The following is an 11,763-nucleotide window of genomic DNA, read 5'->3' on the forward strand; positions in this document are numbered from 1 at the left end:
CCATCTTGGAAAACAGGTCCACCACCACCAACACTGCCGTCTTGCCCCTTGAGCTGGGCAGATCCGTGACAAAGTCCAGGGCCACCCTCTCCCAAGGTTCGACCGGAGTTTGCAGCGGTTCCAACAGTCCGGCCGGTGGTCTGTGCACTGGCTTGGCCCTCTGGCAGGTGTCACACCTCGCCACGTAGTCTGCGACCTCCCCTCTCATTCCAGGCCACCAGAAATCCCTGGCTACTAATTCCACCGTCTTCTCCTTGCCGAAGTGCCCGGCAGTGGGCGCGTCGTGCAGCTGCTGCAGCACCTTGGCGCGAAGGTCGTCTCCCGGCACGTAGATGGCCCCTTTACGGATGAGCAAACCATCTCGTAGCTGGAAACCGTCGGCCGCTGCCTTGCCCCTTTGCACCTCTGCCATCTTTGCTTGCGCGAAGGAGTCATCCTGCAACGCTCGTCGCACCGCCTCCAGGTCCACGGTTGCCGCGGCGCACGCCCACACTGTTGGTGCGAAGATGTGCATGGCGGCTGCTGGCGTTGCGTCCTCCAGATACTGCGGCTTACGGGAGAGAGCGTCCGCCATGATGTTGGTGTCCCCCGGGACATACTCTATGCGGAAGTCGAAGTTCGCAAAGAACTCAGCCCAACGTATCTGCCTCTGGTTTAGGAACTGTGCCGTGCGCCAGTGCTCCAGATTCTTGTGGTCCGTGCAAACCTGCACCGTGTGCTTGGCGCCGATCAGGAAGTGCCTCCACGCTTTGAACGCTGCATGAATGGCCAGCAACTCCCTGTCCCAGATGGTGTAGTTCTGCTCGGACTTGCTGAGCTTCCTGGAGTAAAACGCTCCCGGTCGCCACACCCCCTGCTGGTCCCTTTGCAGCAGGACCGCCCCCACGGCTCTGTCCGAGGCGTCTGTCTCCACCCTCATCGGCCTGCTGGGGTTGACGTGAAGCAGCTGCTCTTCCGACGCGAAGAGACGCTTGAGTGCTTGAAAGGACTGCTCCGCCTGCTCTGTCCAAACGAACTTCTTTTTCTTGGAGCTAAGCGTGTCTGTGATGGCCGCTGTCTGCATAGCGAAGCCCTTGATAAACTTGCGATAGAAGTTCGCAAAGCCGACAAACCGTTGGACCTCTTTCCGGTTGCGTGGACTCTTCCAATCCGATATCGCTCGAACCTTGGCGCTGTCCATGGCGAGCCCCTTGTCAGACAACTTGTAGCCCAGAAAATCCACCTCCGTCACGTCAAATTGGCACTTCTCCAGCTTGGCGTAGAGCCTATGTTGCTTTAGCCTGCTCAGCACTTCCTTGACGTGTCTGTCATGCTCCTGCTGCGATTCCGAAAAGATCAGGATGTCATCTAAGAAACAGACGCACGTCTTGTAGAGAAGTCCCGCCAACACGTGATGCATGAAAGCTTGAAAAACGTGGGAGCCATTTTGCAATCCAAAAGGCATAACTCTATATTCGTAGGTACCCAGTGGCGTGAACATGGCCGTCTTCCACTCATCTCCCTCCCGCATGCGAATGAGGTTGTACGCCCCTCGCAGGTCTAACTTGGTGAACACTTTTCCCTTCCGCACCTTCGCCAGGAGGTCGTCGATTCGGGGCATGGGGAAGTCCGATGGCTTGGTCCCATTGTTTAAAATGCGATAGTCCACTACCAGTCTTTTTTGGGGCGTGTCTCGCTTTTTAACAAAGAATACAGGACTGCCCCCCGCTGCCTTGGACTCTCGGATGAAGCCGCGCTCCAAATTATGATCTATGAACTCTTTGAGTTCCTGCAGTTCGTCCTCTGACATGGAATACAGTTTCCCTTTAGGCAGCGCCGCCCCCGGCAGCAGGTCAATTTTGCAGTCATATGGTCTGTGAGGGGGTAGCCTGTCTGCCTCCTTCTCGCAGAAAACTTCCAAAAATTCTGCGTACTTGTGGGGAATCGCTTGCAGCGTGCCTAGCAGCAGCTGTGACTCCTCTTCCTCTCCTTCCTGCCGGGGCACGATGCAGTGTTCAGCACAAAAGGAAGAGCCGAAGATCAGCTGCCTCTGGTACCAAGCCAGCGTTGGGCTGTGCTTGTCCAGCCAACTCATTCCCAATACAATGGGCGTATCCGATAGTTGAGTGACATTGAAGCTGATGATTTCTTTGTGATTCCCAAGTCGCATCGCCATCGGTGGCGTCTGCTTCACCACTTGCCCCCCTAGCAACTCCCTGCCATCCACCGTGACAACCTGCAGGGGCAGTGTGGCCGACAGCAACTGTATAGCGTGTTTGTCAACAAAGTCCTGCCCTATAAAGTCCGCATTGCTGCCCGAGTCAACTGTGATTGGCACGTCCATGGTGATTCCATTGGGCAGCTGGAGAGATGCGGTGAGCCTCACTACTGGTTTGGGCGGGAGGGGGTTCACGGGCTGTAAAATCTCTGGGGACTGCGTCACTAACACGTCTGGCTGGGCCCCAGGGCCTCTTCCTCCAGCCAGACTGCGTCGTTTCCCTGCTGTGGTCCTCCTTGCTGCGTTGCTGCAGTCACCATTGCTGAGGCTGCAGTGAGCTTGTGGAGCCTCTGGGGACACTCTTTCGCCATATGCCCTGGCTCCTCACAGACGTAACACTTCCTGTTCCCTCTAGGAGGCTTCGCTTTCACTGCTGCCGGTGCTAGGGCTCTGGTTGCTGACTGAGCCCTTGCACCTCCAACCTCCATAGGTTCCGCTCCTCCTCCTGGCGGAGGCGTGGATTGCGCACGCGCTGCTTCTCTGGGAAGGAAGGAGGGGCCCCTGGCTGGTTCGCGCCCTCCACGCCCTTCGTCCCTGCTCCACGGACGTTCTTCCAGCCTCACCCCCACTGCCAGTGCCCTCTGAACGACCTCCTGGGTGGTCCGGGGTCTCTCCCCCCTCGCGATCTCATCTTTAATCGAGCTGTGCAGCCCCTCCCAAAAGAGGTCTCTTACAGGGGCCGAATCTCTGTCCCATTCCAGGGCACTGACCAAAGCGAAAAAGCGGGCATGGTACTGCCTCACGCTGGCCCTCCCTTGCCTTAGTCCATGCACCTCCTTCCGGGCAAGATCCACGTCAATGCTTGATAAAAAACACCCATCCATCGCTTTAATAAAGGCATCCGCATTTTGGAGCGCCGGATCCTTATCTCTCCATAAATTGCGCAGCCATGCTTTAGCATCCCCATGCAAATGGGACATGATGAATCCCACTTTCTCTTGCTCATCTCTAAAGTCTTTATGCAGCAGTTGCAGTGCGCACAGTACGTCTGCTCTAAAGTTGGGATACTGTTGCAGGTTCCCATCGAAGTGAGAGACCAGACCGCCTGTTCGTCTCGCCAACCCAATTCCCTCCTGCCTGGGTGTCTGCTTTGTCAGCACGTCTAACCTGACCTGGAGATCCCTGCAGGCGGCAGCTGCCTCCTCCTCTCTCTTCCTGGATGCGAGAGCCTCGGCATTCAGTTGTGACACTGCTTTTCTGAGTTCCTCTATCTGCTGCTCAGCCGTCATGTCGTCTGCCGTTCGTGAGCTCGCTAGTAGGCACCTGCTTCTCTCCCCTCCTCGAGGCTGTAGATGCCCACAATTAGGAGACGGAGCTTACTGTCAGAGCTGCTTGAAGATCCTAGCTCACAGAAGATCACGCTAGCCAGCGATCATTAAGTAAAAGTCTTTATTGAGTTACAGTTTCCATTCTCACGCTGCTGCGCGCAACTCTACGTCTAGTAGCTAGATCGGCGAAGCTCCGTCTGAGTCTCCGCCCCGTGTGCACCAACTTAATATCCTAGCCCGACTCCACCTTTTCCGCCTGACTGTCCTCCTCTGGGTCCCTCTACCCCCCGGGGTCTCTTCCTTCCGGGATTCTTCTGACGCTGACCCCCCGGACCCTCCTGTCTCCTTGCGCCGGGCTTTAGGACCTGGCTCCCTTTCCGGGCTGCTTACTGCGCCACCTTCCTCTGCATTTGAACTTGGCGCGCGCGCCCAACCTTCCACTTTCCGCTTAACCGTTTCTTCGCTCCCCGATGGAGGTGTGGCCACTCCTGACTCGTGCCCTCCCTCCTGTGGTGAGCTACCAGCGCTTGCCCCCTGGCTCCTTTCCTCTTCCCTGCTCTCTGGCGGTGACGCTGGTCCCGACCTCCAACTGCTCTCCTCTGAGTCCCCTCTGGCTCTATCTTCCTGGGGTGCCCCCCTAGACTCCCCCTTTGCCCTGGCCACTGGTGCTCCTTTCTGTGAATCCTCTGATTCACTGGAAAGACTCGGAGATCTCGGGTCATCGTCATCACTCATCTTTTCTTCTGCCTCCTCCCCTTCGCTCTCTGTTTCCTCCCTTGCCCTTGCCTCTGCTCCTAAACCCCTGACAACTATGATGAAGTTTTTGCACCAACCGTGAAGTACAGCAGCGTAAGAATGCTTTTGAGCATTGCAGCCTCCAAGCAAATGAGGGTGAAACACATTGACATTGCTACTGCTTTTTTTCACGGACAGATTCCCGAGGAAATTTATATGAAACAGCCCCAAGGTTTTGTAAAACCACATGAGGCACATTTAGTATGCAAACTGCAAAGGGGACTTTATGGACTTAAGCAGGCTGCTAGAGCTTAGAACAAAAAGTTGCATAAAATGCTGACGCAACTTGGGTACAAGCAAGGAAAGGGGAGGGGAGGTGTGGCCATCACCTGCCCCTCCAAGCTTAAGGGTATTTCTGTTAAAGGAATCCGGGGGTGTGGATCTTGTCCAAAGCCCAAGGCGGGGCTACGGCCATGACACGGCCCCGTCATGAACACCTGGGGGAGCTCGAGTTGGTTTGCATCGACAGGGCTCCCCCCTTCTGGTGATTTACCCTTACCGGGGCTCCCCCTTCTGGTGATTTACCCTTACCGGCAGCAGGCAGGAGTCAGATATAGTCAGGTCCATTCAATGCCTAAGCCAATTACCACTCACATTCTGTAATCAATAAAGTTGTGGCCTAAATTTGCCCAATAACATTAACCTAATATCTGTGTCCTCGTGTGTTTTATTCTTCAACGAGGGGTGGTTGCGGGGTCTAGACACACAAGAACAGGCCTGTCTGCTTCATCCAACCAAGTCTCTGTTACACATGCCAGGTCAAGTCCTCATCCACAATCAAGTCATGGATGGCAGTGGTCCTATGAATCATTGACCTGGCATTGCACAGCAGCATCTTCAGGTCATGTGAGTATCTCTTGCTGATTCCAGTATTTGTCCAGACAAAACCATACCAAGGATAGTCCTCAAATAACAACTAAACCTGCCTCCTTGGTAATGACATGAATGTGTGGGAAATAGTATAGTACGATGAATTTGCGAGCAGGATTTGAACTACCGTATAAATAACAGAAGGAATTAGAGATTATTGTATGGAGAGAGAGAGAGAGAAGACAGGGTGCAGCAAGGGGGAGAAATTAAAAATCCTGTGTGTTAAGTTGTGGGTGAACATATCAGACGACACAGTGATTCTTCAAACAGCTCTTGTTTATTCACAGGCCAGACCAGAACAGAACTGAAGGGTTCAGCCAGCCTGCTTATATAGAGCCCCACTAGAACGCAACAGTAACCATTTTCTGTAACTATCCAATCACTGAACGTCACTTTCGATCCCTTATTTGCATATGTGGACCTGAACTATCTACAGTATCCCCCTGCTGGCCCAGGGTGAGAACTTCAGGACATAACCCTGTGGAAAACGGGAGGGGAAGTCAAATAAAAACTGAAGAAAATACTATTTTGTTTTGGAGTGTATAGGTGATTTTTTTTTTAACAAAATACTATGACTCATGGAATGCTAAATGATAATACAAGAGCATAAATGTAACAGTGTGGGGAGTTGTAATCATGAAAGCTGATGGCAAGCAAAATATTTACAGGGTTGTTGTGAGGATCAAAGGAGGAGGCGGGGAACCATGTGCGCCACCTCAAGCTCCTTAGAGAAAAAAGGTGGGATGGTGCTCTCTTTTGTTCTTCTAGGTACTTATTTTTAAGGATTTATAGCGATGTTAGGATGCAGTGCATCAGTGATCCTGATCCAAAGTGGAGGAATCCCTAGAGTGAAGCAATAGCAAATTTGCTGCTCTCACACCAAAGGGACCTATCACTGTAGAGGTAATGGCTCGAGAGGGATTGAGACTGCTTTAGAAGACAGAACCTCTACTGTGTGATATTCCTATATATGCAAGCTCAGCAGTGGTACAGATGGAAGGCTCTAATATAAAAAATGGAACAATATGGAAGAACAATATTCATTAATTGAGGTAACACATTTGTTTGCTATCCTCTTCTCCAGTGTTCATTATATTAACTACTTTGATCTTATTGGGGACAGATGAGTGATTTCAAAAAGACTTTTAAATTAGATCCATGTTGACACTCAAGTCCATAACAGACAGCTTAACCCCACATTACTTCCATGTAAGTCTTTTTTTTTTAAATGAAAAAACAAAAACCATGAGAATAGAGTGAGGCCCTCCTACACTGGGAGCTTTAAACAGGGGGAGAAAATATTTGTCAAGTTTTGGTAAATCCCAGTTTTCATCTTATAGCACTGCTAGGATATCTTAGCCTCTTGGTACTCACCACTGTCTCTCTGAAATTACCACTGCAAGTATTTTGAGGCAGGAGGTTCATTTTTTAAAAAAATCTGGTCTTTAAATCCTACAGATCTCAAAATGCAAGTTTAACATGAATGGGCTATGAGATCAGATCCAGATTCCCCACCACATGTTGAATGACACGGTAGTGTGAGAGATAACAGGGTGGGGGCAAAATCCTTCAGTTATAAACTTTGAAGGAATACCTGTTTCCAACTACAGCTTTTGAATTAAGAGCCCTGATTATTCCCTCTGTGTAATAGGCTAAACTGCAGTATGCAGATAGCCAACTTCTGCATCAGCAGATGGGGGCACTAGATTTTCCATGCAGCAGTCCAGGGATGAGCAGTATATTTCGCCCAAACCCCTGCAAACCAGGTCAGGGTCTCAATGAAAGTCAGCATGACATGGTGCCATAGTTATGTCCCAATGCTAACTTTTTGGCCATGACTGGGTGTTATATACAGCATATGAAAAGAGGTGCACTGTGAAAGTGCAAAATCTGTCTCATGAAAATTATTTTTGAGATCTGGTGTAACACAATGACTAAGAATGAGATACACCAGTGCCTAGTTTGAATCTCAGCTCCACCATGAACTTAGGAAAGCCACATGATCTCTGCAATATGGGGAGTAAAATTTTCCAGGCGGGGTGCCAACTTGAATAAAATATTGTGCAGGGGGCAGGTAAGCCCCACCCCACATAACTGAACACAAAATGTCATGCATGCACACCATGAAGGGTGGCCCTTTCAGATATTTTATTTGGGGGATGAAGGGATCTCAGCCCCTAGGAGTTGGCTCCTATGTTTACAGGATAGTTGCAAGGATACAACTACATCAGGGATGATGAGGGTGTGATCCTCCAGATGTTGCTGGACTCCAATTCCCATCATCGCTGACCATTGGCCATATGGGTCAGGCCCAGTGCTTTTTTTCTGGGGGTACTCAAGGGAATGCATACTCACACCTTTTATTCTAGAAGAAAAGAACTGGCTGGGCTCAATGAAATTTGGAGTCCAACAGCATTTGGAAGGCACAAGTTCTCTGCCCTTGAAGTAGATAATGTAGGTGAAGCTTTCAATTCTGGGGGGGGGGGACCTTTGTTTTGTCCATTTTGCCTACAGTCATGTTGGAACCTACTAGCTGAGTTAGCTATCAGGAGTGTATTTGATTTATGATATGGTTGCGCACTCATTTTTTTGGTTTCTGATCTGCCTCATTCTAGCCTATAGGCATATCATAATATATCGTTTCTATTTCTGCCTCACAGATAATAGCTCTAGAAGACTATGAGAGATGAAAATGATACAATGGTAACCGAATTCATTTTGCTAGGACTCTCGGATCACCCCAGAGCTCAGAAGGTCCTCTTCTGCCTACTTCTGGTTGTCTATTTCATTACCCTCTTTGGGAATGGTCTGATGGTGGTGGTAATAATTGCTGACTCACACCTCCACACTCCTATGTACTTCTTCCTCAGCAATCTCTCTTCAATAGATATTTTCTACATCTCCAGCAGTGTACCACAGATTTTAGTCAATTGCTTCATTGCTAGAGCTACCATTCCTGTTACAAATTGTTTGACCCAAATGTACTGTGGACTCTTCCTTGGGATGACTGAGTGCTTTCTTCTGGCTGTCATGGCATATGACCGTTTTGCTGCTGTGTGTCATCCCCTTCATTACACCTTAATCATGAGCAGTAGGCTCTGTATCAGTTTAGTAGCCTCATCCTGGATTATTGCTTTTCTGCTGGCTGTGGTCCCCGTATTTTTCATACCAGTAAGCTTTTGTGGCCCTAATATAATCAATCATTTTTCTTGTGAAGCCCAGGCAGTCCTTAAATTGGGCTGTTCCAATGCCCGCATCAATGAGATCTTCTCAATTGCTCGGGCTATTCCAGTTCTTGTTGTTCCCTTTCTTTTCATCATGGTGACTTACATTCGCATTGGCCAGGCAGTGCTGAAAATCCGATCAGCACAAGGTCGAAGCAAAGCGTTCTCCACCTGTGGCTCCCACTTGATTGTGGTCAGTATATTCTATGGCTCAGCCATGTCCATGTATCTTCAGCCACATGGTAGACCCTCTTCTGATCGGGACAAGCTGATCTCTGTACTGTATGGGGCACTGACCCCTATGCTAAATCCCATGATTTACAGTTTGAGAAACAAAGATGTAAAGGGGGCTGTGTACAGATTGATTGGGAAGAATCCACCAGAATAAATATATCTGTTTTTGATGGAAGATTATCATGAAGTTTTTGTATATGCCAATGCTTCTTTCCTTCCTTTCTTCTAGTGTAGCCTTCTGTCCTGGCTCTTTAAATAAACTATTTCATGTTGGATCCGTATATTTTTGCATACCTGAATGAGACCTGAATCCCAAAGTCATAAGGCAAAATTCACTGAAAACCCTACCTACAAGCAGTGGGAGAGTCCTCTAAGCTTGATAGTCGTTGAAAGCAATTAGAAGTTATTTTCAGTTAAAAAGCAGAGAGCAAGGGGAAGGGCTACCTTACTTTATTATTTTTTAAATGACAAGCATGTGAACCTGCCACATGGAGCAAGCCGTTTGCACACACTCTCTCTCCCCTCCAATCACAAGAGCCCAATGAAACTGTGTCTCAGGTTTTTGCCCAATCCCTGCTCACTTGCCACCCAGCAAATCTTTTACATGTTTTCCCCCTGCAAGCAGACCCTGCTCATGAGCAGAGGCTGGGTGATCTGTGGATCATCATTGTGACTTTCACTGTGCAATTAACAAGATAAGTGAGTCCCTGGCAGGGTGCTGCAGACCCCCGGGGTGTGTTCTGCGGACTCCCAGGGGTCCCCAAGCCCCTAATTGGGAGCCACTGTTCTAGGGTGTTTTTTGCAGTCGTAGGGATCGCCCACACTTCCACTTGTCCCACTCCTAGAAACATAGGTGCTGGCTCTCTGGGTGCCTGAGCACAAAATTCCCCATGAAGAGGCCGGGCACCCACAAATTTTGTTGCCAGGGCAATATACGCTGCATGACACCCACGGCCCCAGGCACCTACACTCATGTGGTCAAGTTGGCACTCCTGCCTAGAAAGCAAGGAGTCTGAATAACCATGACCCATGCTTTCCACATGACCCATGCTTTCTAGATAAGGTCTGAGTGTTTTTCCTATTGTCCTCTTCATTTCCCATGGAAAACCCACTCTTTAGTGCTAATTCAGAGCAAACATCAATCCAGAGAAAATCTGAATTGCCTTTTGTTCCAATTGAGCACTAAAGCACAGTTTTCCCCAGAGGAAAGCAGTGGGACAAAAGGAGGGTGTGGAAGGACTACAGAACTCTGGTTCCCATCTTTTCAGCGTCTTGGTCTATGCATCTCTTAGCTCATACAGAAAGAGAAATTGACAATATGATTAACCCCACCCAATGTGATTCAAGTATTATCAGGTTCAAATGATGGTTTGCAAGTCAAGGATTCCTTCTCTTATAGGCTACAGGTTATATGGCATGATAGATTGTAGGCATATGTCCCTCTATGAACCACAGGCTGCCCCTTTATAGGTAAGGAGAGAGGTCAAACAGCAAAAATAGCCATTCCCAAATGCATGTAATTCAATGTGGGTGACTGACAAAAATGTGCTTCAGATATGGCACCACAATTTATAGGAGACGCACATACACAAAAACAACAACATGTAAGAGAGTTTGTGTACTGGTCCAGTAAACGCTTCCGCTGCGCCACCAGCAACAGCTCTCTTTGCAGAGCATTAATTAAGTCCAGTGCAGAGATTCTTGTTGCAGTACAAGCTTCAGAGTCTCAGCAGCAAAGAAATAACGACACAGGGAAGCCTGTCTTTCCAAAGACAGGTTTATTGCAGAAAGAGAACAGAAACACCTCTGGAACTTTCGGACATTTTTGCTGCACGCCCCACACACACAACGCAGAGAAAACAAACACTCTTTATATACTGAGCAACTTAACAACTTAATGAGCTTGACTACTTAAAGTCACATGACATTGCTAACTTGCCAGCATCTTAGGTTTCACACCCTAACAACATGAAGGCTAAAATGTGACAGTAATGTCATCTTTTCCCAATGAGAAAAATGGACCTTATGGACCTTAATTCTTACAAAGTTTCTATAAAGTGATATTTCTGTCTTTCTTACATGCACACCAACAGTGGGATAGGGGTTCAAAAGCAATTTGAGTGATAGGTCTGAAATGTATGTAAGCGCTGGAAATGTTTGTGCAATGCATGTACATTCCACATTCCAATTAATGATGGCAACAAGGACAATTCCTGGGAGAAGTCTTGTATTTTCCCAGGTACAAAATATAGATCAGGCCATCCAAAAAAAAAAGATATGTGCATATGAATCGATTGAAATCTATGGCCTCCAGCCTAAATGACTCTTTATTATGTTCTTGGCTATAACTTATCCCTTCATGTACAAGACAATGAGGTCTTGTACAATATAAAACATACATAGAGGGGGGAAACCATACGGAGTGGTCAGCATACAGAGTTCCAATGTTGTTGACCAAGACTTCATGGCCAGAGATCCTAAATCAGTGGTGGCCAGTCTTTTCCAGCTTGTATTCCATAAGCTGGAAATGACCTGTAATAGAACACACACACCTCTCATTTAATGGTGTTTTGCCTCTAGTTCACTGGCCAGACTTTGAAGGCAGCTTTGCAATGAGGACAGGCAATGATGATGATGATGCACCAGTCCTGACCATGCATTGGCCCAAGGGTCCTTTTGCACATATCCAAGCATGTGATAAATCCTGTGCCATCTATGACACCGATGACTTAGGGTGGCCACCAATGACCTATACACTAGGACTGCTTAAAACAGTATGGGGGATGACTTGTGGACCTTCAAAAGCTGTTGTACTACAGCTACCATCACCCCCTGACCCTTGACCATGCTGGCTGGAGGGATGGGAGCTGGAGTCCAACAACCTCTGGAGAGCCACAAGTGGGGGCATCCCAGCCAAAACTGTCACATTGGGCGGGGGTGGAGGACAAACTGCCATCTATAGATGTGGAAATATGGAAACAGCGAGGAGAGGCAGGATTGAGATTTGGAGCTATGCTTCAAGGTCCAGGCTATGGGAAGTCCCGAAAAATTAATAATTATAATTTGGATTATAATTTGGTATTTTTTTATTTTAATTGGATTATGATATGATATG

The 11,763-nt window shown here is 48.4% G+C and overlaps 1 protein-coding gene across 1 annotated transcript; it reads left to right on the plus strand.

The window, feature by feature from the left end:
- Positions 1-5,448: 5,448 nt before the first annotated feature.
- LOC310700324 (olfactory receptor 13H1-like) lies at positions 5,449-8,802 on the plus strand (the record flags this gene model as incomplete). Its single annotated transcript, XM_083489603.1, has 2 exons — positions 5,449-5,646; positions 7,851-8,802. The coding sequence occupies exon 2, from the start codon at positions 7,870-7,872 to the stop codon at positions 8,800-8,802; it is 933 nt and encodes a 310-aa protein (XP_083345729.1). The 5' UTR covers positions 5,449-5,646; positions 7,851-7,869.
- Between the last annotated feature and the right edge of the window lie 2,961 nt (positions 8,803-11,763).

Source organism: Podarcis liolepis (assembly GCF_965112155.1).
Source record: "Podarcis liolepis genome assembly, chromosome: 2".
Lineage (NCBI taxonomy): Eukaryota > Metazoa > Chordata > Lepidosauria > Squamata > Lacertidae > Podarcis > Podarcis liolepis.